This window comes from Conger conger, chromosome 1 (genome assembly GCF_963514075.1).
Source record: "Conger conger chromosome 1, fConCon1.1, whole genome shotgun sequence".
NCBI classification, from domain to species: domain Eukaryota; kingdom Metazoa; phylum Chordata; class Actinopteri; order Anguilliformes; family Congridae; genus Conger; species Conger conger.
In genome coordinates this window covers 10,228,681-10,255,896 of record NC_083760.1, presented here as the reverse complement: position 1 = coordinate 10,255,896, position 27,216 = coordinate 10,228,681, and the positions used below count along the sequence as shown (strand labels likewise).

General features: G+C 46.8%; 1 protein-coding gene across 3 annotated transcripts in view; it reads right to left on the bottom strand.

Annotated features, from left to right (window-relative positions):
• paplna (papilin a, proteoglycan-like sulfated glycoprotein) overlaps positions 1-26,824 on the bottom strand; it is a 36,956-nt gene extending 10,132 nt beyond the window's left edge. For 2 of the 3 annotated variants that reach the window (XM_061245834.1, XM_061245852.1), the window contains exons 1-19: positions 26,601-26,824; positions 24,894-24,955; positions 24,254-24,372; positions 14,996-15,056; positions 14,024-14,126; positions 13,511-13,641; positions 12,609-12,732; positions 12,217-12,297; positions 11,517-11,689; positions 10,680-10,803; positions 9,262-9,388; positions 8,703-8,768; positions 5,674-5,878; positions 5,039-5,215; positions 4,392-4,542; positions 3,788-3,871; positions 2,745-2,907; positions 1,481-1,565; positions 1,277-1,403 (exon numbers count right to left, since the gene is read on the bottom strand). In XM_061245834.1, coding sequence (XP_061101818.1) covers positions 1,277-1,403; positions 1,481-1,565; positions 2,745-2,907; positions 3,788-3,871; positions 4,392-4,542; positions 5,039-5,215; positions 5,674-5,878; positions 8,703-8,768; positions 9,262-9,388; positions 10,680-10,803; positions 11,517-11,689; positions 12,217-12,297; positions 12,609-12,732; positions 13,511-13,641; positions 14,024-14,126; positions 14,996-15,056; positions 24,254-24,372; positions 24,894-24,950 — 2,158 coding nt within the window. In that variant the 5' untranslated portion in view covers positions 24,951-24,955; positions 26,601-26,824. The remainder of the gene's footprint in view (positions 1-1,276; positions 1,404-1,480; positions 1,566-2,744; positions 2,908-3,787; positions 3,872-4,391; positions 4,543-5,038; positions 5,216-5,673; positions 5,879-8,702; positions 8,769-9,261; positions 9,389-10,679; positions 10,804-11,516; positions 11,690-12,216; positions 12,298-12,608; positions 12,733-13,510; positions 13,642-14,023; positions 14,127-14,995; positions 15,057-24,253; positions 24,373-24,893; positions 24,956-26,600) is intronic. The other variant, XM_061245843.1, reaches the window with a different exon arrangement.
• Positions 26,825-27,216: the final 392 nt, after the last annotated feature.

Sequence of the window (27,216 nt, the reverse complement as noted above, 5' to 3'; positions counted from 1 at the left end):
ATTGCTCTATTTTGGTCTCATCTGACCACATCACCTTTTCCCAAGCCTCCTCTGGATCATCCAGGTGTTCTTTGGCAAACTTCAGATGGGCCTGTACATGTGCCTTCTTCAGCAGAGGAACCTTGCGTGCGCAGCAGGATTTTAATCCTTCACGGTGTAGTGTGTTACTGATGGTTCTCTTCGTGACTGTGGTCCTAACTGCCTCCAGGTCATTAATAAGCTCCTTCTGTGTAGTACTGGGCTGATCCCTGACCTTTCTCATGATCATTGATATCCCACGAGGCGAGATCTTGCGTGGAGCCCCAGACCGAGGGAGATTGGCAGTGACTTTGTGTTTCTTCCATTTTCGAATAATTGCTCCAACAGTTGTTAACAACAGTTGTTAACTCTCACCAAGCTGCTTGCTTATTTTCTTGTAGCCCATCCCAGCCTTGTGCAGGTCTGCAATTTTGTCCCTGATGTCCTTTGTCTTGGCCATGGTGGAAACGTTGGAATCTGATTGATTGTGTGGACAGGTGTCTTTTATACAGCTACATAACGATGTAACAAGTTGAAACAGGTGTTTTGGGTAATGAGTTGAGATTAGGAGTGCTTCTTAATGGAAAACTAACTGGTCTGTGGGAGCCAGAATTATTGCTGATTGGTAGGGGATCAAATACTTATTTCATGCAAAAATACGATAATAAATTTATTAAATTTATATGATGTTGTTATTGTGGATTATTTTGTGATATTCTGTCTCTCAATGTTAAAATGTACCTATGATTAAAATTCTACACAGTTCCATTATTTGTAAGTGGGCAAACCCACAAAATCAGCAATGGATCAAATAATTATTTCTCCCACTGTAGGAGTTGGGGTTAAGAGTAAGGAGTTAGGGTTTAAGGGTTAAGATTTAAGGGTTTAGGTTTACAAAATCAGCCGCTTACAAAAGCAAGCCCTCATTATTTACAACCACATTATTGACAGTATTTTCACCATAAGTCGAACATCAAGTTGCAACCATGGGCTTGGCTCGGCCATTTTTACAAAATAAAAAAATGACTTGGAGAAACAACAGATGGAAAGGCCACAGATAAAAGCTTTTAAGAGTACCAAACCTCTTCCTTTAAGCACAGCGTTTCCATCCTTTGTGCCCGTACAGTACATACTGTAGTTCTACTCAAGTCTCTCAGCACTTCTCATTTCACAACCCCCTACGATATCTTTAATGCCATCGCCCGTTACCCCTCCATCCCTCCCTCTCTCCCTCCCTCCTTCACGCACCCCCACTCACCGCCTGTAGGGGCGTTACGACACCCCTCTCCCCGGGGTCCGGATGCCGGAGTCACCTGGTCGTCACAGCAACCGTAGAGGCTGAGTCGGCAGTCTCTGCTGTTGTCCGGTCGCACCGGGAACGGGTCCTAGGGGCGGAGCCAGAGTGAGGGGCGGAGCCAGGGTAACTATGAGGACTCCCGATAGGACAAAATACTGTGGTTACCGTGGGAGGTCGCCCGGGGTTTTCCGGACACCCTTCCCGATTGGGTCCTGGAGAAACGGTCACCCCATCCTGGCAGCAGCCATATCTGAACGAGAATTTACATTACATTACAGTCATTAAGCTGACATTTTTATCCAAAAAGTGACTTACAGTTGATTAGCCCAAGCAGGGGACAATCCCACCTGGAGCAATGTGGGGTTAAGGGCCATGCTCAAGGGCCAAACAGGTGCATGGATCTTATCGTGGCTACACTGAGGCTTGAAACAACAAGGTCCCAGTCATGTACCTTCACTAGGCTACAGGCTGACCCTGTGAAACAAAACAAAAGCACGATGTGGCCTACATCGTGAAACATAATTGTTTTGGATTCAGATCCTTTTCTACACTTTGGTGAGCTTGTCTGGTGCGTAAGAAACTATTAAATGCTTTCAGAAAGTGCAAACCGTGCCTTCTTCTTGCTCAATTGCACCAAGCAAGAACAGTCGAGCACAGCGAGGTCTTTGAATCCAAAACAATTACGTATTTGACCCAGTTCTGCATCCCACATACATTAGCGGAGAGAAGCTGAGAAGGGTTATCACGTTTTATAATTTGCCAATCTGTGCTAACTCCATCCGACACGCGTGGATTCACCTTTGATCTTTCGAGCGAAAACATTTTTCTTGTCAATTGCAAACTCTTGCAAACGTCTCGAAAACATGTCAAACTCCAGGCCATTTCTACAGGAATGCAGACTCATTCTCAGATCATTACCCACAAATAACAACTTGAAGTTATGTTGGTGTTGCCTGTTGTTTAAATAGGTTGTTCCAAATTATGTTTGAAAAGTGAAATGCAAGCATATTCACATGAACTATTTTTCAGGTCAGGTTATTCTGTAGGGAGGGTGGGGGTATAGGGAGCAGGTGTATTAGGGGGTGTGTGAGATAAAGGTAGGGACACAGGTAGGGGTGTGGAGGGGGTGTAGATAGGGACACAGGTAGGGGGGTGAGAGGGGGTGTAGATAGGGACACAGGCAGGGGTGTGGAGGGGGTGTAGATAGAGACACAGGTAGGGGAGTGGAGGGGGTGCAGATAGGGACACAGGAAGGGGGGTGGAGGGGGTGTAGATAGAGACACAGGTAGGGGTGTGGAGGGGGTGTAGATAGGGACACAGGTAGGGGGTGTGAGAGAGGGTGTAGATAGGTGGGGGAGTGGGGGGCGGGTTCAGATAGGGCCATGGGGAGGTGCAGGTAGGGGTTTATCAGGGGCTCAGGTAGGCCTACCTGCTCCGGATGCAGGACCCCTGGGGGCAGCCCTGGCCCTGGTGGCCGCCAGCGGGGGTGAACCCGTCGGGACAGCAGCCGTAGTAGGACTGGGAGCAGTTCCGCTGGTGGCCGTCGTACACAATGTTGGGGTGGGTTGGGTGCACGTGATCCGGCCTGTGGACTGAGAGCAGCAGGTTCACACCCAGCAGGCTCAAACAAAGAGATAACACAACCACAGGACCGCCAAAATACAACAGCAAAACACAACCACAGGACCGCCAAAATACTACAGCAAAACACAACCACAGGACCGCCAAAATACTACAGCAAAACACAACCACAGGACCGCCAAAATAAAACAGCAAAACACAACCACAGGATCGCCAAAATACTACAGCAAAACGCAACCACACAACCGCCAAAATAGAACAGCAAAACACAACCACACAACCGCCAAAATACAACAGCAAAACACAACCACAGGACCGCCAAAATACTACAGAAAAACACAAACACAGGACCATCAAAATATTACAGACAAACCAAACCACACAACCACCAAAATACAACAGCAAAACGCAACCACACTACAGGCAAAATACTACAGCAAAACACAACCACAGGACTGCCAAAATATCACAGCAAAACACAACCACATGATCACCAAAATACTACAGCAAAACACAACCACACGACCACCAAAACACTACAGCAAAACACAACCGCATGACCACCAACATACCACAGCATAACCCAGCCACAGGACCATGACCACACACACACAGACATACACACATGCCTGCACACACACACACACACACACATAGAACACTACAGGACAGCCAGAGCACACTAACACACTTCAGTGCCTCGCAAATATTTTAATCAGACAGACAGCCCCCCCCCCCCCCACCAGAACCCAGGAAAACATGTGAGTCCTGGCAGGATCATTAGTGGCGGGCCGGGACAGGGAGCTGGGTGGAGGGGGGTGCAGAGGCGAGGGGGCAGGGCCGCAGTTTATGAATGAGGGGTGTGGGTGGATGAATGAACGCGTGAGAAACCTGTAGAGGAGCTGTCGTTGACGAAGGGCCGGAAGCCGAGCATGGTGTTGTCATGGCCACTCGGGTCCTGCATACTGGGTACAACTGTGAAGAGATGAACAAACCCACACAGCCACATACACACACACATACACACACATACATACACACAGACATACACACACATACATACACACATACACACAGACAAACACACACATACATACATATACACATACACACACATACACACATACACACAGACAAACACACACATACATACATACACACATACACACACACACACACACAGACAAACACGCACATACATACATACACACACACATACACACATACACACACATATACATACACACGTACACACACACACACACAGGCACACATACACACACAGACAAACACACACATACATACACACACACACACACAGACATATACATATACACATACACATACATACATACACAAACACACACGCAGACAGAGCAAGATACACACACAGTGACAGAATGATAAAAACAATTAGTAACATTAGTAAAGGCATAGCGGCCAGCCAAAGCAGTGCTTAAGACGGTGGTGTGGGGGGGGGGGGGGAGAGACTCACGCTGGGGAAAGTAGCAGGCCTGCTTGTTGCAGGACTCCACCGTGGGGGGCTTCGGGTGGGGGCTACACCGCTCGGCCACATACAGGATCCGGTCCCGGTCGGAGCAGATCACCTGTCGCTCACGCAGCCCGGAACCACAGCTCTTTGAGCACTGGGGGGGGGAAGAGAGGGAGGACAGGAAGAGAGGGGGGGAACCACAGGAAGAGACACAGCGATGAGAGAAGCGCACGCCAAGGAGTATTGCTGCGTTCAAGATGAACTCGGAAACTCGTAATTACAACCTTCCGACCAGGAATGATGCAACTTTGAAAGGCCTGTTAACTCGGAATTACGAGTCGGGTATCGTTTCACAGCACCGAGTTGCCGAGAAACTGAAACTGGCTGAAATGCCGGAACACACTAGAATGGCAAACAACAGTTAACTCCTAGATACGTTTTTATACATATTTCAAGGTTCAACAAACAGCGTAAGTTACAGTAAGTAAGTAGTTGTGAAGCTTATGGAGCTCAGCAGCTAACTGTCATGTCGCTAACGGCTGCCACGAGTTAACAACCGGAAAGCCCAAGAGCTTGTAACTCCAAGCTCCCGAGCCGGAGCTACGGGCTTCCAAGTTCACGAGGAACCGCGGCAAAAGTCAGCGGCTCACCAGGCCCCAGTCACCGATGTGCCAGGCGATTCGTCGGTAGCAGGGGGCCATCTGGCAGGGCTGCTTGTGCGGCGGGCGGGGCTTCAGGCCGCAGGCGTAGTCCTGGAGACGGGCTCCGCCCGCCCCGATGCACACCACGTCACGCGTCTGCTCGCCAGGTCCGCATGTCACAGAACACTGCCGGCAAAACAAACCAGACTCAGGACGACCCCAACTACCGGCTCCCTCCCTCTCCTGCCAACACTGTGCCTGCCACCGCCACCCCACCTCCCCACAGAAGACTGAGCACAGCCTTAATTTACCATTCCTCCTCGGTCCTTCCCTCCCCCACTAACGTTGCCCCCCCCCACCCCCCCACCCCTCCTTACAGCAGACCTAGTCTCAAATACATCATCGTTTTTGGCTTCAAATACTTTTCTACACTTAACTGAGCTTGTCTGGTGTGTTTCAATCTATGTAATACTCTCGAGAAATGTAAACCCTGCCTTCCTGGCCCTCTTGGTATGTCCTCAAGATCAGTCGAGAGCAGAAAAATACTTGAATCCACAACAGTTACGTATTTTGCGCTGCAAGAGGGGTGGGGGTTGGGGAAGACAGCGCGTACCAGACTGAACCCGCTCGCCTGCAGTACTCACCGGGCCCCATGCGGAGGCGCTGTAGTCGGCACAGTGCTGCTGGCTGCAGGCCTGCTGACTGAGGGGCCGGGGGGCGTAGGCCGCACACACGCCGTCCTCCACCACGCGGGGCCCCGCGGCATCGTGGGACAGGCACTGCACGCTGCGGGACTGGGAGCCGCTCCCGCACGAGGCCGAACAGGCGCTCCACTCCCCCGTCTTCCAGCTAGGGGCGCCCAGGGCGGGCGGGGAAACAAAATGGCGGTTATCACGAAGCAAAAACCACAACGCCAAATTCCGCGGACTAGCATTCCAGCCCCCGCCACCGGGTCACCAAGCCGCTCCACCCCCAGAATCCGAGCGCGACAGCGGGATTCTGGACCGCACAAACACACTACACGCTACATGCTACTCCTCTACTGCTGACTACAAGCGGTTATCAGCGACTACCGTAACTACTGTAGCAACAGCTTCATCGGTCATGGGGTCTGCCACAGTGTAGCTCATCACGCCTTTCCACCCTCCAAGGAAAAACTGCAGTTCGGTCACTTGGCTAACAACACCTTTTTACTGTTCAGTGTAAAGTACACTTTTTCTTACGATCGCTTCTGGAAACCGATCAAATAAAAGAAATCAAGTAGATATAAACCTTATACAGTACATGCTGTTCTTTTATGTGTTAAATAATGTGTAGATGCTTTAGTTATTTTACGAGTTTTAAAACCAATTTTGGAAATCGTTGGATTGTACTGCACTCTTGTGTCACTGCTAAACACCCATACACAAGTACAAGGAGTGTGTGCAATCCCCTGATACAGTTACAGTAAGAGCCAGCAACAACCTTCCACACAATAAGGCAAAGGGGGAGAGAAAACCGCAGGAAAGCCAGGAGAAATCCTGGCCCACTTAGGCCCAACCTCCACTGGAGAGATGAAGCCAGGTCATTGTCAGCTTATAGTCCAGACTTGAGGGAGACATGTTCAGGGTATAGGCCAAAGGCTGCTCTTGCAAGAGCTACTCAAGAGCCATTTTGAGATGGCTATTTATAACGAAACTCACACAGCCAGCGCTAAACGAGATAACACCTGCAGTTACCAACTTAGGAGCTATTTAATGTTCTCACGTGAGGTCTCTTGACCAAGTGAGCCTCTCAAGAGCCCTGGAGCTCTCCGCTGGTGAACTCCTGTGTTCCAGAACCACTTGATATCTAACTGAAACCAACTGAAATGAACTGAAATTAACTGAAATTAACTGTCTAACTGAAACGGAACTTGCGCAGCCAATGCCAATCGAGCAAAGTCAAAACGACAAAAAACAGCCGCCAGCTGTCAGTTAAAAGAGATTGTTCCCCTTCAACAGTCACACATCTCATTTACAGTGCCTATTAATGTCTTGCCTGGTCCCCAAGGATCTATCCAGCTGCTTATTTCAAGACAAAGCTTTGAATGGGTGCATTGGCACCTGGCAAGTCTAGTTAAAGTTGGTTCAAAGTGTTTTGCCTACTTGTGTAACAGTACGCTGATGTCTGACGAGACTGTCTCTGCATCAGGTTAGCTATTAATCAATACAGCTTCATTTCTGAAGCGTCATCGTTCTTGTTTGTACAACTCTCTATGAAGAGTATATAGAATGCCCACACAAACTGAAAGACGCAAGAAACCCTCAACTTCAAAATGGATAAAAAAAAAGCATCCACATATGATCCGAGTGAATTCACAATGAATCTTTATATTTGATCTGACTCACATTTAATAGCGTAGGCTTACCCTTTGACCTTTGTGGAAACACACAATGCCAGACTGTCTACAGTGCTTCAATGAACCGAATCGATGACTGGAGACTAAAGGCTCCAAGACAAACGTGCATCTCAAGTTTCCACACGATGACATCAAAGAGACAGAGCAGGGCGGATAGCGTTACTGAAGACAACTATTTAAAGCCCTGTATCCTGGCAACCGGACACATTTTCACAAGTGAGTTTCTTTGTGCAGAGAAAGCAGACACTGAACACTGAAACAAAGACGAATTGCCTTTTTTTTTTTTTTCTTTCAAGTATACACTAAACAAGCAGATAGCTCTAGGAACAAAAACAACACACTTTAACACAGAGGCTATGCTACAGAGCAGTCAGGCAGCAACCCAGGTCAGAGATCACAGAAGCTGATGATGGGGTCAGAGAGGAAGAGGATGAAGAGGAGGAGGAGGAGGACGAAGCTTATTTTGCAGTGGTGTGGGATTTCATTACCCAGACCAACAATGGCAGGAAATAAAGGCAGAAAATGGAGACCGTTGTCTCTGTCTACTTCCTGTTTATTCTTTGTGTGTGTGTGTGTGTGTGTGTGTGTGTGTGTGTGTAGGGCTGCTGTGTGTGTGTGTGTTCAGGGCTGCTGTGTGTGTGTGTGTGAGAGTGTGTGTGTTCAGGGCTGCAGTGTGTGTGTGTGTGTGTGTGAGAGAGTGTGTGAGAGAGAGTGTGTGTGTGTGTGTGTGTGTGTGTGAGAGAGAGTGTGTGTGTGTGTGTATGTGTGTGTGTGTGTGTGTGTGTGTGTGTGTGTGTGAGAGAGAGTGTGTGTGTGTGTGTATGTGTGTGTGTGTGTGTGTGTGTGTGTGAGAGAGAGTGTGTGTGTGTGTGTATGTGTGTGTGTGTGTGTGTGTTTGAGAGAGAGTGTGTGTGTGTGTGTGTGTGTGTGTGAGAGAGTGTGTGTGTGAGTGTGTGTGTGTGAGAGAGAGTGTGTGTGTGAGTGTGTGAGAGAGAGAGAGAGTGTGTGTGTGTGTGTGTGTGTGTGTGTGTGTGTGTGTGAGAGAGAGAGAGTGTGTGTGTGTGTGTGTGTGTGTGTGTGTGAGAGAGTGTGTGTGTGTGTGTGTGTGTGTGTGTGTGTGTGTGTGAGAGAGAGAGAGAGTGTGTGTGTGTGTGTGTGTGTGTGTGTGTAGAGATCTCTGAGCTGGACAGTTGCCCCGCGCCTCCGAGTTCGGAGCGCCGCAACACATAAGGACAGGCCGACGGGAACTCTCCGCCCACGGTGACACGGCACCCTGTGGGCGCCACACGTTACCTGTACACAATCGTTCTGGGCCTCTCCAAGGGCCTCCACAAGAGCGGCTGGTACAGGTAGGCCATCCTTTCAAACGGGGAACAACACCAAGAGCAGTGAGGCCCCCCCTGTCACAAGCAGGAACCTGCCCCATATCTACCATGAATCAGCACAATTTCACACAAGCGATTTTTTTTGGTATTTGGTTCTCACCCACGACTTGGCTACTCTCCTGTCTGGGCATGACGAAAACACACATGAATCCTCCATAGAGGCTTACCTCGTCTCACCTGCGTGGCTGACCTTCTCACTATCCCGCTTTTCCTCTCAAGAGACCGAATAGAGCTCGCCCCACGCTTCACCTGCGACCACTTAAAAGCTTAAACGGTCCGGAGAACTTCTATCTAAAGAGCTGTGGCGTCATGGCAACCGCCCTTGGTGAAGTCTATGCGTGATACAATGTGTCGGCAATCATACGCCAAACCACAGTTTCCTGAAGGCTATTCCAAAAAACGTGTTTCTTTACATTTAACATGGATCCAAAAAGATGAACAAACATTTCTTTGTCTTTAGTGCTCACCTGTGAGTTTGAGGACAGGTCTGGATGTTACAGGTACGGTTGTTCAGAGGGCGAGGCTGGTTTGGGCACATGTAATCCGGGTAGGCCTCATTGTCCACAGTGCAGAACACGAGACGGGACTGGTACCCTGGCGAGAGACAACGAGTCAACAGCTACACATTCCCACATGATATTTATTTCAAAATCGCAATCACAATTCTCATTTTAGGTGCAAGAGCAATTTATCTGATATTACGTGCTGCTCAGACATTACGTCTCCCCAAGAACTGTTATTTAGCATAAACTGCAGAGGGAAAGTGACTACGTGTGTCATTACCCTTTTTCGTTTAATGTAATAACAGGTTTGAGGCTATGATTACTTCCTGTTTAGCACCATTGCAGAAAGGCTACACTTTAGTAGGTGAAAAACAGATGCCCAAAACAGTTAGCTAAAGCAAACATGCTCTAAGTCAACAGATGTGTCCCACTGATTCTGACCTTTTCTTTCTTATTCCTTTACTAAAGTGCTTCCAAACAATATTTTCATTTACACTGCACAGTGTTAATTCAACACTAACATTACATTACATTACAAGGCATTTAGCAGACACTCTTATCCAGAGAGACGTACAACGAAGTGCAGATCGAACACAGGAACAAGTGTGAACAGGACCCGAGAGGACAGTACGGTTCCGAGTCCTAGCAAGACCAAACAGATATAATCGGACTTATGAAAATACATCAACTTATGAACTAGCATACCACGGTTGGCAGCTAGAATACCCCGAGTACACCAATACAATAGCAGAGTACACAACAGAGTACACAAGCCCAATAAGAGACTATATGTGCAATGTAACAGTTGATTTAACACTGGATATTTTTCGGCGTGTAGGAAAACCTTCCACAATTACAACTGTTGTACCAATTTACAACGCAATTAAAAAGGACGATTAATGACATGACAGACTTCGCAAGGTGTTGAAAACAGCTTGAAAATTTGCATCATGTTATGCAAGTGAGTTCAGAGTGTGTGATTATTAGAGGTGGAAGGTCAAGGGGTGAGAAAGTAAACACCGTCTGTTTCTGCCATCCATGACCACCCATGAGCCGGCTGATTTCACTCATTAGATCCTACCTCCTGGCAGAGGAATTGTGCTAATGAATGTATTATATGTAATATAAGGTGATATATGCAATATCAAAACAATTACAAAGAATTAACAAGATGAGACAATATCAATTGAAAGAATACAGATGCAAAAAAATAATAAGAATAATAAAATAATAAATACAGTCCAAACAAACCCAAATCCATAATTTAGCAAATCCAGGCGACTGGAACAAAACAAAGGGGAGGACTTTTACGTTTCTGAACCTGGATTCTCCCTTTGACGGAGAGAAGGAAGGAAGGAAGGGACAAAGGGAAGGATGCTAACCTGTTCCGCAGTCTCTGCTGCAGGGGGTCCAGGACCCAGTGCTCCAGTAGTGACTCTCCGTGGCGCGGTGGTGCGGGAGGTAGTACTCATACTCCACGCCCTGGTTCAGCTCCTGGCTGATTATCTGAGCGGGGGAGAGCAGAGGGGTTCAGAGGTCAGGGCTGCCGGACCTCAGAGAGCCACTCCGCTCCCAGGTGAGGACGACTGGGGGGCACTGCCGGATGGATGGGTGACGTGGGCACCTACCACCACGGGGTTACAACGCCTTCCTGCACGGGGAGGAATTCTGGGCCCCCTGAAAGAATATAGCTCTGTGCCCTCCCCCACCTTTCACCCCACAGGTGACGGCCCCGCCCTGCTGCGTGGTACAGGTGTGGATGAGGCAGAGAGTGCAATGATGCCCTCTCTGTGTTAGCGCACCAGCATGTGCATGTGTGTGTATCAGGGTGTCTTGCGTATTTGAGAATGTTGTAGCGTGTCTTGGCAAATAATGTGCGTCTTTCTGTGTTCCATCTTGCATTCTGTCTGATGCTTTTGAAATCAGTTTAGTATGTTTTTCGAAGTGATTATTTATGGTTGGCTGTGTTATTAGCAGTTTTACTTAAATAACTCAGTGAAGCGGTTTTCTTTTACTGCAGAAGGAACCACAGGAAATCAGATGTGAGAGTCCCGTCCTAGATAATAAACACCTCAGTCCAGCTCTCTCCACACCTGCACACTGTCAATCACCCGCACTTTTCCCGACCACACAACCCGACAGCAGGCAAGCTGTTACTTCTGTCAGTTCACGGTTGTTTTTTTTTTTTGAAAAGCTAGATGAAACGGCGCTCGTCTGACCTCCACGATCAGGGGTTCGGTCGTGGGCCCCCGGCCCGTGATGGTTTCGGGGACCATCTCCCCCTCGGCGCCCCGCTGGTAGTACAGCACGGTGCCTGCGATGGGCGCCGCTCGAGAGTAGTCGATCACCCAGTGTCCGTTCAGGTAGTACTCCCCACGCAGGTTCTTAATGGCTAACAAAAATAAAATACAGAAATAAAACAAAGACAATGGACATGGGAGCTTGTGTAACGCCCAGCATAACTGAACCTTTTCTGAACCAAAAACAGGAAACCACACAAATCCAGAAGGATAAACAAAATAGTCATAATTTCTTTCCTTGTCAACTGCCTTCCTCCCCTCTTCAAAGATGGCCACCCCCCTTCCCCTAGAGCACATGTTCACTGCAAAAAAAAAAGCCTGTCCTAACAAGTGTCTTGAAATAATCTTGTAATGAGACTTCAAATCCTATTTTCTTTCTCTAAGGTAGGACATATTAGCTTGTTTTAAGTTACTTGTTTTTAGAAGCTTGACAAATGAAATTATCTTACCCCATTTGCAAATCTCGAAATGAGTCAAACTGTCTCACCTCATTGGCAGTTGGCCAACACAAATAAGATTGAGACTAAATAAAAGACTAAAATACTTAGGTCTAGGTCTCCCCAGAACATGATGTCACACATTAGCGAGTTAGCACTGGGGCCAAAATGGCAGAACTCACCCAGGTAGTTGCGCATGGGAACAGCTTCTCGGATACGGATGTTGGTAGCTCCCACGGGGATGATGAACATCTGATTGTACCCTGGGGAGGTTAAAGGAGCAAGTAAGCAGTCTGCATTTCTATAGCGCCTTTATCCAAAGTGCTGGACAATTGATGCATCTCATTCTCATTCTCACATACACTCACACACCATTGGCTGCCATACAAGGGGGTTACATGTCTTCTTCAGGGACACATCGACAGACCCAGGGCAGGATCGAACCGGCAACCCTCCGACTGCCAGACGACTGCCCTTACCCCCGAAAGCCAATGTCAAGAGGGCCCTTACACACAGAAAGCAACAATAACACCAGAAGAAGAGAACATTCCGGAAGCTTCCTCGCCATAGTCACCTTTGGGCAGGTTGGGCACTGAGAAGGTGTTTCGGGCCAGGTAGCAGGACTGGCCGTTCCCCCCGCACTGCAAACAGGGGTCCTCCTGCTGGGGCGATTCCAGCATGTTGTCGCAGCCCAGACGCTAAAGGGGGGGCAGGAAACCGAGAGGGGGGAGAGATTCAAAGACTCAAGGTTATGCATCCATAGAGGATCCAGGACTCCCATATGGCATGAATTCAAATGCCGTTTCAGAGGAAATACTACATCATGGCCTGCAGCAGTAATGGTGGATTCATTCACCCGGCGTAATGCATGCAGCGTGTTAAGTGTGTAAACCCAGCCTGCGAGGCTGTTCCACTCACTTCACACACCCCCCTTCACACAGGTTAATCCAAGTATGCAAGGCTATTCCACTCACTTCATACACCCCCCTTCACACAGGTTAATCCAAGTATGCAAGCGTATTCCACTCACTTCACACACCCCCCTTCACACAGGTTAATCCAAGTATGCAAGGCTATTCCACTCACTTCACACCCCCCCCCCCTTCACACAGGTTAATCCAAGTATGCAAGGCTATTCCACTCACTTCACACACCCCCCTTCACACAGGTTATTCCATGTATGCAAGGCTATTCCACTCACTTTAAACAACCCCTTAACACAGATTAGACCAAACCTGCGAGGCTGTTCCACTCACCTTACACACCCCCTTCACACAGGTTAATCCAAGTATGCAAGGCTATTCCACTCACTTGACACAACCCCTTAACACAGATTAACCCAAGACCACAAGGCTGTTCCACTCACCATGCACACCCCCTCTACACAGATTAAACCCAGCCTGTGAGGCTGTTCCACTCACCTTGCACACCCCCTTCACACAGACTAATCCAAACCTGCATGGCTGTTCCACTCACCTTGCAGACTCCCTCCACGCAGATGTCCCTACGTCCCGGGTGGCAGGGGGTGCCGTCCACCACGGCCACACGGTGGCGGTAGAAGAAGTTCTCTCCTTTGGGGATGCAGTTCAGCTCACAGGGGTTCTCCGCTTTCAGAGAGGAAACATCCCAGGTTCAGGGCCCTGTTTACCGTGCTTAGCTTTACTTCATGAGTACCTACTGATTACGTTTGCTGATCACAATATCATAACTCCCCGCCCCCCCCCCAAAAATGCCAAAGCTACACAACTGACTCAGGTTTTGAAACCAGAACATAGCTCACATCCAAAAAATAGAGCCCCAGTGTCTTGGCAAGAGCAGCCAAGCAGCCATTAAAAGTATTCCAATGGCAATTCCAGTGAAAAAGAACATGCTCTATGGTACTGGTCCATGTCACTCCTCCTGCTGGTCACTGTAGAAGGGTACAACATGGACAGCAGCCATAAACTGAGAACCACTGACCTCCTGAACCCACACTACGTCCCCTTTTACCTCCATAGTAAGGCAGCCACTTGTATTGCTTCCCTTGGAAGTCCTCCCCGTCAAACTGGGAGCACTGTTCCTCCCGAAAATCCCGGGAACCCTCGGGACAGTCCTGCACAGAGAGTTCACAGGGTCACCGAACATTAACCATCGCGGTCAATCAATTGTCCTGAAAAGATACAAAGGAATTCGCAACGGCACAATAATGAAGTCGGCAAAAGAGTCGTCGAATTGGTTTTTCATGGGCAATCGATTGTTTTGAAAGGATGGGAAGAAGGTCATCTTGTGACAATGCAATAATGACAGAGCATTACTGAACAGTAATTATTACAGGCAGTGGCCCCACTCAAAATGGAGGCCAGCGCAGCAGCCGGTAGTCTCAAATCACTGGATTGGAATCTTCCGGTTCTCTAGCATCTCTCTCACTGTTGCCTTCTGTTACCATGACAATGAAGCCTACAGGGCTGGGTACATGACTGGGACCCAGAAGGTTGGTGGTTCAAGCCCCGATGCAGCCACAAGAACATCCGCACATTGAGCAAGGCCCTTTGCCCCGCCCGCATTGCTCCAGGGGGGATTGTCCCCTGCTTAGTCTAATCAACTGTAAGTCGCTTTGGATAAAAGCATCAGCTCAATAACAAACTATTATAATATTATTATTTATAAATCCCCATGAAAAATGTCTTAACACATAATTCATACAGAGAACAATGCTGACACTTGATGGGATTGATCCAGCAAAAATAATGTTACTCATATTCGGTTATAACGGAATATTTTTAGGTTTCTACCCTAAGGGAAGGGCTTGCTGGAGAGCAGCCAGGACTGACCACCATTCACAAGGGTTGAATCAAATCGTTGAAAGATCGAAAAACAAGCAGCACAAAAGATTGCATAGAGGTAAACTAAACCCACATTTTTGAGCAATTTCTGCTGGAGCTCTGATGCTTGTGCTCAGGGATGCATGTAGGATGTGTGTACCTGTATGTTGCAGGAGCGGTAAGACCTGGCGGGTCCCACGCAGTTGTTCCCTCCATCCGTCCTGTAACATACGAATCATGTGATACCGTGTCACAGGGGTCAGAGGTCACACATGTGAAAGGGCCCTCAAATGTTTACCGCCCAGGCCCAGGACATAAATCATGAACCAAAGTAGGCAGAGAATAATCTAACCTCAGGGCCCATTTAGGGAAGCATGTGGATCTGCCTGGCGCGCGCGCGCGCGCGCACACACACACACACACACCTACCGCTAAACACCTACAGGCAGATACGATTCCCTCCCAAAGAAATGGAGGGTGTGGCCTAATCCGGGCGCGGTTGTGTTCTGGGTGGCTGTGCCACACACACCCCCCCCTCCACCCCCCTCACCCACCCCTCTGCTGCCTCCGCCCATGGCCTACTTTAACCCACGGAGAGGCGGAGATGTTTTAGGAGTCTCGGAGGGGCGCCAGATATGCTTTGTGTTACCGCGTTCGGCAGCGAGAGTCGAACAGTGAAACCCGACCACCTGACAGGGCTGTTAGTGAGGCCGGGAGACACACCCAGGCGACGGTGTACCCTCCCGGGAGAGAGACGGCGAGCTCTGAATCACCCTGCAGACACGACGCGACAGGACAGAGCACAAAACAGATGGTGGAGGGGTCCGGTTGCGTCGGTTCTCTTCCGCGAAACAAGGGCTCGGTCGCAGGGGATGGGACGGCCGGGTTGCGGCGGGGGCCGGGGGCGAGGTGGGGCAGGGTGAGGAGGAATTAGGAGGTGATGAACACTGCCGGTTCGAATGGGATTAAAGTGTCAAACATCTTTATGACAGTGTGAAGACGGAGGGCGGGAGTTTTTTTGTTTTTTTTATCCCGCGGAATGTGTCTGTTCTTTCCCATCTGAAATTTCCGATTCAAAGCGGGGGAAATTCCATTTCTCGTGTGGGGATTCACGTCATTTCCATAAAAAAAAGAAAAAAAGAAGACTCCCTAGTAAAAGAGGATAATAATCCTTAACCTCAAGACCATGTTGCTCATGATGGGTGCTGATTGGCAGTTGGGACTCAAATAATAATTTCTTGCTGGCACATGACGGCACAGTTAGCGATGCCAATTCACACTCTATACACAGCAGAACACCAGACTATTATTTACTCTTCCTCAGATGAGCTTAGCCTTCATACACAAGGGCAGCTGTACACCAAAACTGTTAGAAAACACAGCCTTAGATTCCCACAAGGCTGATGTTCCCTTTATCTCTGAAGGTCACTGGAAATCAGCAAACATAAATCCTGATAAACCCAGTGTTATAAAATAACACCCTCATTCCTAAAGTAGTAACAGATTTGTTGAGAGGGATCAAATATTCCCAAAGAGAAAGTATTTTGTTCATACTAAGATAGTAGTGCATCAGGACCCGACTGCTCCAGTTGAGTGTAGCCAAGAGCAATATGAGAATCTGGCCTGGATTCAATCAATTCAACTTGTTGAATCTTTTTTTTCTCTTCCAAAACAGTCTGGCATGTTCAACAATCAAGTACAAAAATAATTTATCTGAAAGGAATCCGAACACTCGCTTAGAACTGTGAGGCAAACAGTTGCACTTTCATTTTCAAGTCAAGTTAAGGACAAATGCTGATTTAATAAGGAAATCAACCCAGTGCTGGGGTTTTTCTTTTTTTTTTTTAATACATTTGAAATAAGCTACTAGACGTACACATCAACCCTTTAATACCATTCAAAATTCAGTCTCCAACTGAGAAAACAGGGCTTCCGCAAGAGAAGAGGGTTAATTCAGCATCATTCTTGAGAAACAAGACAGGACAGGAAGCCCAGTGCCCAGCCAAGAGGCCAATGTGAACGAGGCGGCACCTGCCAGCTGGGAGGAGAAGCACCCAAGAGAAACAGGCAGTAAAACAGGAACGGAACAGAGGGGTGTCTCGGTGGCGCAGCCTGTAGAGCACTGACCGCATGCTCATTGCGAGCCGTGACGTCGGCGGTTCGAATCCGACCGTCGGACATTTGTCGCATGTCTTTCCCTCTCTCTCGCTCCCATTCTTCCTGTCTCTCTATACTATACTGTCCAATAAAGCTGAAAAAGGCCTAAAAAAAAACTTTGAAAAAAGAAGGAATGGAACTGAGAGACCACTTAACAAATCAGTGATCAGCGCTGTATGGGCTAAATGGAGTTGCAAGTCTGGGGAGAATATTTTCACTTGCGTTACACACAATCTGTTGCGATTAGATGTCTAGGGCAGGTCACAACCTGGCAGCTAAATTTGTGGAGGTATTCCCAATGGCACTACCAGACAACTTGCCTGGGAAAAAGAAAGATGAATAAGACTGAATTTGTGCTGACAAATAGTGTTCTGTGACGGCCATATTCCAGATTGCCAAGGGGGAAGAGTTGATTATTACAAAAAAAAAAAAATGTGCTTAGCCGTCATTGGTCAGGGTTTATTACCTGAGGCGACTGAATCATATTACAGGCCGGCAGTACTCAGGTAATGTTCAGCAACATTATTGGGTGTGGCAGGGCGAGGCGAGGAACCTGCAGCGATAACAAGCAGTTTTCAGAGATAGCAGACATGCCTGACGAAAGTGTCTAATATCAGGCGAATGAGGGAAGAGCTCTGCGACTACAGCAAAAATAAAATGTGTTTGGAAGGAATGCGAGGCCTTGCAAGTGGCCCGTTCACCGAGAGCTGTCACTGCCGTAGAGACGTGCCACATTCTGTAATCACGTCCAGACTGTGCCAATGGTGACTGGGGCCGGAAGCCCCATGAGCACGGCTGTAGTGCCACACACAGTCCTGTTAGATACAATTGGCTCTAGCATTAAACTGAATACAGTAACACACACTGTAGTGCCACACACAGTCCTGTTAAGATACAATTGGCTCTAGCATTAAACTGAATACAGTAACACACACTGTAGTACCACACACAGTCCTGTTAGATACAATTGGCTCTAGCATTAAACTGAATACAGTAACACACACTGTAGTACCACACACAGTCCTGTTAGATACAATTGGCTCTAGCATTAAACTGAATACAGTAACACACACTGTAGTACCACACACAGTCCTGTTCGATACAATTGGCTCTAGCATTAAACTGAATACAGTAACACACACTGTAGTACCACACACAGCCCTGTTAGATACAATTGGCTCTAGCATTAAACTGAATACAGTAACACACACTGTAGTACCACACACAGTCCTGTTAGATACAATTGGCTCTAGCATTAAACTGAATACAGTAACACACACTGTAGTACCACACACAGTCCTGTTAGATACAATTGGCTCTAGCATTAAACTGAATACAGTAACACACACTGTAGTACCACACACAGTCCTGTTAAGATACAATTGGCTCTAGCATTAAACTGAATACAGTAACACACACTGTAGTACCACACACAGTCCTGTTAAGATACAATTGGCTCTAGCATTAAACTGAATACAGTAACACACACTGTAGTACCACACACAGTCCTGTTAGATACAATTGGCTCTAGCATTAAACTGAATACAGTAACACACACTGTAGTACCACACACAGTCCTGTTAGATACAATTGGCTCTAGCATTAAACTGAATACAGTAACACACACTGTAGTACCACACACAGTCCTGTTAGTACACTTGGATGTAGTATCAACAAATAAAATACCGTTAGTACACGTTGCTGTAGTAACACACACAGTCCCGTCGCTACACAAGGGAAAGGGTCAGCCAGCAGGGTCAGAGTGTGCCTCATCTCATGTAAGGTGGTCAAGTCTTAGAATTTGTCAAAACCAGACCACATGCACAGCTGGAAACCTAACCACGAACTTCAGGTGGGGAGCTAGTGGCAGCAAAGGCAGACACACCCCGGAATGGATCACTCAGCAGGGAGTACAATTTAACAGTCATTTTTCTCCAGCAATTACTCAGACCAGACCAGACCAGACCAGACCAGAGCAAATAACAAGGCATACCAGTCGAAAACTGACACCTGGCAACCCTAATCTCATTGCACACAGGCATCTCCTCCGGTCAACTGGTCACCTGCCCTCTGCAGGTGACGAGCAGTACTGCATGTGAACCGCAACGCCTGTGCAGCTGCGATGGTGGACCAATGAAAATACCAGTACAGGACAGAACTAACAACGTTACAGGAATAAGGAAGGCCGCAAGTACAGTTTGGTTTTCCAGACTTCTAGTTTAATTGGGGGGAAAAACCCAAACAATGGGATTAAGAACCAACAATGCCACGAATCATGTGTTTGAGCATAACTTGTGAGGGAGGGTGATGACCAGCATTTCAGACAGATCGAAAGGTCTACAGATCGAAAGGTCTACAGATCAGTCTAAGTGCTGTTTCAGAGCTGAACACCATAGAGCAATGAAAAATTGACAGAGCTCAAGGTTTTTAACACACATGCAAAACAATGGCTGAAACTGAAGCAAGTCTGTGAACACTGATTTTACGTATTTAAAGCAATGTTGTATGCATTTGTCCCTGTTAAATAAACGTTAAAAAAAAAATATATATATAAAATAATGTGCTGTTATTACCGTCAAGGAGCCTCTGTACAGCCCATGCCAACTTGAATGAGGTAACGCTATGAAAGGCATTCATCATGGAAGAAAAAAATATACATCTGCCAACCATATTTATCAGATGTGGTCCAAACCTGTACAGGTTAAGCTACCGTTGAGCTTTGCCACTTAAAAGGATAGCAAAGGAATGACTTAATGTTTTGGTTTTATATGTCTGGGTGGCTTTACTATGAGCGTACTCCACCCCGAAAATACGGCGCGGTTGGGGCTTCTTTGACTTTCCCAGATGTTGGTCCCTGTGTAAATCCGAGCGGATATACTCAGCTGCAGCTGCTGAACATGTTGTAGGTTTGTAATGAAGTTGTCATTAGAGAGTAGAGTAATTTGATGAATCCTCAACGCTGGAGACCGTCCCTGTTTGTGTTGGGCTGGCTGGGTGAAACGCTTTGGTCGGACAAATTTGATTCCCACCTTTCGAAACAATACGACTTTAATAATCTGACAAGCGTTCAAGATCGTCCGCCAACATAGTCAATCTTTTTTCTGTTCGCCACGAACGTTAGCTAGCTAGCTAATTTTGAAAAGAGTGTGCTGCGAACAAAAACAGCTGCTGATGGGGAAAACCCACAGAGAACAAATGTTGACAGTTATTTGGCTGTTATAATACACATTAATCAGTGTAATATTTGTTCTTACCTTTAAAAATAAATCACAGGTTCGAAACAAATCAGCTAGCTGGCATTGTTATCTGTACATCTCGTCCTTTTGATATAAAAAAAGGCGTTGGTGGCAAAGTAAATGGAATGTCAACATTCAACAGTAATTGATATCTCGCCGCGAACATTTGCAGTCTTGAACACGTCTTGACTCCCTACTCTACAAGCAAACAAAGTACAAAACAAGGCAATTGCTGATTCTGCTTTATGCACTGTGACAGGCAATAATTACTTAGACTATTTCAGAATGCCATTCATTAATAAATCAAATGATTAAATGTAACCTTTCCTTTTTTAAGCATCTTCAACTGTTGTTACATTGATCCATTCTGACGAACACAGTCAGCAATCCACAATACATGTGCATACCCGCACAATATTCAAAATATTTCTAGAAATGAACACACCTTTCCAAACCAAACAAATAAAACCGCCTTTGCCTTGTCTGCACATTGCCACGAACAAGAGAGGACAAAGAATATAACCATCCTGGAAGACTTTCCATGTTACCTGTGGCCTGCTTTCTGTATTGACACCCTTGGCCTAGAGATACCATATCCTCCAGATTCCCCGCAGAAGAATGAGTCTTGGATGACAAAAACATGTTGCACTTGTGTTGAATTATTTTACTACTCGTGGTGTTCTAGCCGCCAACTGTGGTGGTGCTACTTGGACAGTTATCTGATTATTCCACAAAGGTTCAAGTTTTTATGTAAAACTGTGATCACTCTAGCACGTGGAGCTGTACTTCCCTCTAAGCCTTTCAGCCCACTCGTCCATGGCTATGATTCGCAGTCCATTGTACGTCGCTCTGGATAAGAGCGTCCGCTAAATGCCTGTAATGTAATGTACAACGTGATGTAACATTTTTTTCAAAAATACCATTTCATTTATACTGAAGGACCCGTGTAGCGTAGCCTTCAGCACGGCAGAATATATCGCTGGTTGTAAAGAGGATGTGGGGGGGGGCAGCTCCATTTGGCACACATTAGCAGCAGCAGACAGAAGTGATGGTGACTCACGGTGAGGTCAGACACTGCCATTGCTCATCCAGTCCTTTAGGGCTGCAGGTTGATTAATACACCCAGCACTGCGCAACTGTATTTCATATTGTTACGCGCAAGAGGGAACATGCCATCTGGATTCCTGCAGCACACTGATTTATGACCATAATGCTGTGTGAACAGCATACGGTACCCCTTAGAGAGATCGCTCTCGCTCTCTCTCTCTCTCGTGCTCTCTCTCTCTCTCTCACACACACACACTCAGACCAAGTGAGAGAGATAGAGCGAGAGAGAACGAGGCCTCTCTCTCTCTCTCTCTCTCTCTCTCTCTCTCTCTCTCTCAAACACACGCACAGATACACTGTGACCAAGTGAGAGATAGAGAATGAGAGAAGCCTCTCTCTCTCTCTCTCACCCCCCCAACTTCTTTCTGAGATTGCCACTGCATTCCTACCGCCCTGCCACTTCCTCCCTACTCAGAGTTGTAACATCCCTGTTTATTAAACAGTTTATAAATCAACGGTGTTCTCCTTCAACTGTGCATTGCACTGTGTAGTTTATTTTAGCTTTTTAACTGTCTATTTCATGCCTGGATACTACAGGAAAGCACACAGAGTTCTACTCCTAGCAACCAAGATAACCAACGGTCTCTCTACCTAACAGCAATGAGTCAGGTGTGTAGGTTAGTTCATGGAAAGTCTGTAGAATCTGCCCTGTGCTCATTACATTACATTAATGGCAGAGCAAAGCAGGGCTAAGGGCCTTGCTCAAGGGCCCAATGGCTCTGTGGATCTTATTCACCCTGCATTGCTCCAGGGGAGGATTGTCTCCAGCTTTGTCTAATCAACTGCACGTCGCTCTGGATAAGAGCGTCTGCCAAATGCCATTAATGTAATGTAATGTCTCTCTGCTTACACCCACAAAACCCCTGCAGCCAACGCAGAGCTCGGCCTCCCGGACTTGTTTACAATCTCCCCGTGCGCCGCCCGTGTCCACGCCCTTCCCCGTCGGATATCGCTGGCTACCTGTTACAGCTCGCATCGAGTTTCAAACCGCGCTAGGAGCCTACAGGGCAGCGAACGGAACGGCTCTGGCATATCTCCAACCCCAAAAGCCCAAACCCAATACCATGGCCAGATCTCTCCCTCTCCACAGCAGCCTCCAGGCGCCCTGCTCTCCCCTCTCTCCGTGGTGGACTCTCTCAGGCACGACGCCTGTCTGTACTGGCCCCAACGGTGGTGGAGCCAACTTCCCAAAGCCAGTCAGGAAGAAGAAATCGGTCACACTTTACAATATGGGTACATTACATTAATTACATGACATTACATGACATTACATTAATGTCATGTAACCAACCGCCGACCTTGCGGGTCCCAGTCATGTACCTTAACGACTACGCTATAGGCCGGTACATGAATTGGCATCAACTAATGGAGTCCTCAACATTAATTAATGACATACCAACAGAAAATATACAATATACAATATACAATATTTATCTCTGATTTCTTTGTGGATGATTCTGGTGACACTTTCCCATACAAGTGCCAAACTTTCATTTCCTGTACCTCAGGCTCTAAAATGAGAGGTTTCTAACCGAGTTTTCATATTTATGGATAAAAGGCTAGTCATTTGGGAGTCAATAAGAAGTGTTTTTTTCTAAGAAGAAAATTTGGCATTTATTTCAACTGTAGCGGTCAATTTGACCCCAAACATAAAAGAGGTCATAAACTGTTAACATAATAGGAGGGTTAAATATGGCTTAGTCTGAACAAGAGCTGCCAAACCCAGTCCTGTATGTTTTCACTCCAACCCTACAAAGAGCAGCTCGCTGAAAAGCTGAATCAGGTGCGCCAAATTAGGGTTGGGTTTAAGAATAGGAACGGCAGATCTCCTGGAACAGGGTTGGGTTTAAGAATAGTTTAAGAATAGTCTTAAGTCTCCGCACACCCAGATCAGAGCACTGCAACGACAGCGCTGAGCCGTTCCTTCAAATTTTTACTTTCCTTTCCTGTTCAGGCAACACACGCAGAGCTCAGTGCACGTCCCCAGTTAGCTTCACCTGCAGCGGCAACGCCCGTTTTTCAGAGAGCGAAAATCCGATTCAAGCCCTTTTTTTTGGGGGGGGGGGGGGGTTGAGGCCACGCCCACCGACAGCTGACTGCCGGCCCCGCCCTGCAGCCTGGGGTGCGCAGATGCGCAGGTGAAGAGTTTTGGAGGGCGGCGGGGAGAGAGAGTATTGCGCAAACGCAGGTCAGACGAGTTGCGGTTTCATGTCACGGCTGCGAAAACTGGGGGCGACCCCTGTCACGGCCGACGAGCTGTACTCTGTCCGAGGTCAACAAGAGGTCGCAGCTGCAGTAATTCTTGCTCTCGCGCTAAAGAAAAAATTACGGTACAACTCCACTTTTGCAACCAAAACGGGACGTATTTAAGTCAATATGTTGCCACTCAGCATTAAAGCAGTGTATTCATTTGCACACACATCTCCCAGGTCTGTTTAAATGTGTATAGATACATATGCAACATACACAATGCAAGTTGTTCCCGTTCATTACGTTCTCTCCAAAGGGTAGGCATTCACTTGTACTATTTACGCTATTGAAATGCATTAAAAGACACAGTACTTCCATTATTAATGTCCAACATTTTCCCACACACACAGGCCAACTGAGTGCGTTCAGAGGTGTGATGTTACTCAACTGAGCTCAAAAAAGTCATAAAAAGCAGGTATAGGCAGGTAATGCAAATAAATAGTACACTTCAATTATATGAATGTTAAGCACGCTAAGGTATAACATAGTATACTTGAAGTACAGATCAGCATACAGTACTGTGCAGAAGTCTTAGGCACCTGTATAACATTCTGTACAGATAAGATTCTTTCAAAAATAATTCAAGGAAAGGACTTCTGCACAGTACTGTAGATTTTTCCCCCCCACTTGAATCATGGTCAGTCAGAATGGCGGGTATGGCGGTTTACCTGTGGCTGATGCACCTGCGCATGCGGACGGTCACCCCACTGCCACAGCTGCGGCTGCAGTCACCCCAGGGGCCCCATTCCTCCCAGTAATCGCCGCCGTGCTGCCTCCCGTCCTGAAACTGGTGCCAGCACAGCGCCCACAAAAACTGTTCAACCGCACTGTCCACTCCACACGCCCCGTTTTTAACATTCAGTCGGTTTCGGTGGAGACACCAATCGCCATGGTGACCCTTTCCCCTGACTTAAGTGTTAACATACACACCGACCCACAATCTGCGATCACACCACTGATAAACACACGGTCCCTCACGGGGTATTCACTGTTATATGGTTGGCATAATTTTTTTTTCCAGACACACACACACACACACACACACACACCACACAGTCCCTCTCCCCGTACCACCATATAACATCAATTACTGCAGTGAAATACAACCCTGTTGCACTGAGACATTTATATGCGGACTTGCGTGCAGATGGAAACAGACAAAAATGTTCAAAGCAGCATTTGCATTTGCACGCATTTGGAAACATTATAACCCCTGGCGACAATGATGTGAATGGAAGTGGCGCATTGGCAGGGTGGAAAATGCTATTTAAAAAAATACCAATAAAAGACAGAGCGTGCTGTACTTACAAAGAGTGCTGGAGCAGGCAACAGCTGCACAAAGGCCAGAGCCAACAGGATCTTCATTTTTGCTAAAAAAAAATAAAAAGGGGCACATAGATAACCATTGAGAGGGCAAAAAATAAACATCTCTACACTCATTCAACTTCCTGTTTCAAGTCTGCCTCTTGTTATGCCGCGGTGCACAGATGTTTCTCACCACAGATTTCGTAAGTGTAGGAACTTTCTAAATTCCCTGCACATGGCTCATTTGCATACAGAGTCCAACCTTACTGTGGGAAGGGTGGGGGGGGGGGGGGGGGGGGGGGTGCTCTACTGGACACTATGGACACAAGCACCTCCAGGAATAGGTCTGTAAGAAATAACACTGGGCCCGGACCCCAATTAATCGATTCGTTGAAAGCCAATATCTACACAGCACATCAATCAAAAGCAAATCTTTATGTTCACGCCTGTTATCAAGGCTCAAGTGTCCCACTCCGGAGAATGGGAGTACTAGAACTGCGGAAAGTCTAGGCAGAGTGGGAGACCCAGAGATAAGACAGGAAGTTAGAGAGGATGGGGCTAGCAGCCCTGAGTGGACTCATAATTTTTACTGGTGTCAGGCTCCTAACCGACAGCTCTGCAAGTCCTTTTAATTTCTGGACCTGATTACCAAGAGCTGTCACTGCGAGAGCTGTTCTCAGTGCAGTGATTCAACACTCAGACACGAACCTCAACGAATGAATGGACCTGTTCCCGTACTTTCCCAGGAATACTCCTACCCTCATTTCTGGAATGCATTCTGGGAAATTAATGAAATTCGGGAAATCGGGAGAAAATAAAAAAAATCTACCCACCACTACACTGCTCAAACTAAAGTAAAAATCCCCAATTCCAATTTGAACACAAGATATATGTATATTACATAATCATAATTATTATATTATGAGGTTATTTCTTGCTTGAATAATGCCTTGTTTGCAATAGTAATACCTCCCCCGTATCAACAATGGTGTTTAATTGAACGCTTTATGTAACAGGATTCAGCGAACAGAAAACCCTTGATTCCATTTCAAATGCGCTTTATCACCACGATTACAGCTATTTGGTTCTCATGAAATTATTACTGTTAATGCTATAGGCTACAACCAATATCGAAATTATCTTTACATAATGCTTGTATAATTAATGTCATGTATTAATGCAATTCTTATATTTATATGTAAACTACTTTCCGTAATTGTAATTATTTAATGATTTAATTAACGTTTCCACAAAAGTTGTTATTGGTTATCGTTTCCCCTAAACAGTGACAACCTGTCGCGCTTCTTATGCAGACAACGGGCGGCAGAAAATGTAAAATACGAGCTTGCCCACGGGCTAAAGTGCGTTTACAAGTTACGGCGCTTTTGACCAAATCAACTGTGCATTGAGTAAATCCAATTTTAAACGAAAGCCATCCTTCATAGAAATGATGGCACAGACGCGTGACACAGACAGTAAGATGTGTGCACGTGCATTGGTATTCCAATATACAATATGGACAATACTGTGGAGTAAGGAATCGGAAAACGTGCGGTTATTTGATACTTATACTACATAAAAATGATATTGCTTGCGCACTTAATTTTGAGAATAGAAAGCATCTTCCTGCCTTTTAATTAAACACTGGAAATAGTTTAAGTCTCTTTAAGGCACAATATTCAGTAAATAAATGAAGAAAAGTTATCTTACCCCGCTTCGAGGTCCTCCGGCACCCTCAGCACCTGGCGAGTCCTAACAATGCGACTGCTATTCCAATATTCCTTATCACAGAATATGCTAGCAACTCGCTCTGAACTGCCGAGAAGGAGCAAGAGGCGTCAAGTTACTCTTAACTCCTTCGACTGGGAATCTCTTTGATGATCTGCATTATATACTACCAAGCTAGTGGAGTTTCACAACTGCACTTTTTCCCTTTTCTGTCCGACAGGAAACCGAGTAGCGGGGTACTGCTGGGAAGATAAACCTCCTCTGCGTCACCCAGCCAACCACAACTTGCCCGGGGCAATTACATTGGGTAATGAAAGCAATGTGGCCATTAGGGTACCATCAATGTAATTTAAATATTAGAAATTTAACATTTGCATATAAGTGCCTTATGGGTGATCACTGAGGATTTAAAATTCATTGTTTAGCATGCCAGCTTTTGCAGTAGGCTCGCGTTATGAATTATTGACTGTGGCTAGATTGCACACGATGAGGGGCTTTATCACAAGGACGGACCACTGGCATCCATCCATCACCCCTTTTTCTAAACGGTGATCGATTAGAAGTGATCTATCCACATGTTTGGTCTAGGTAGCACCGA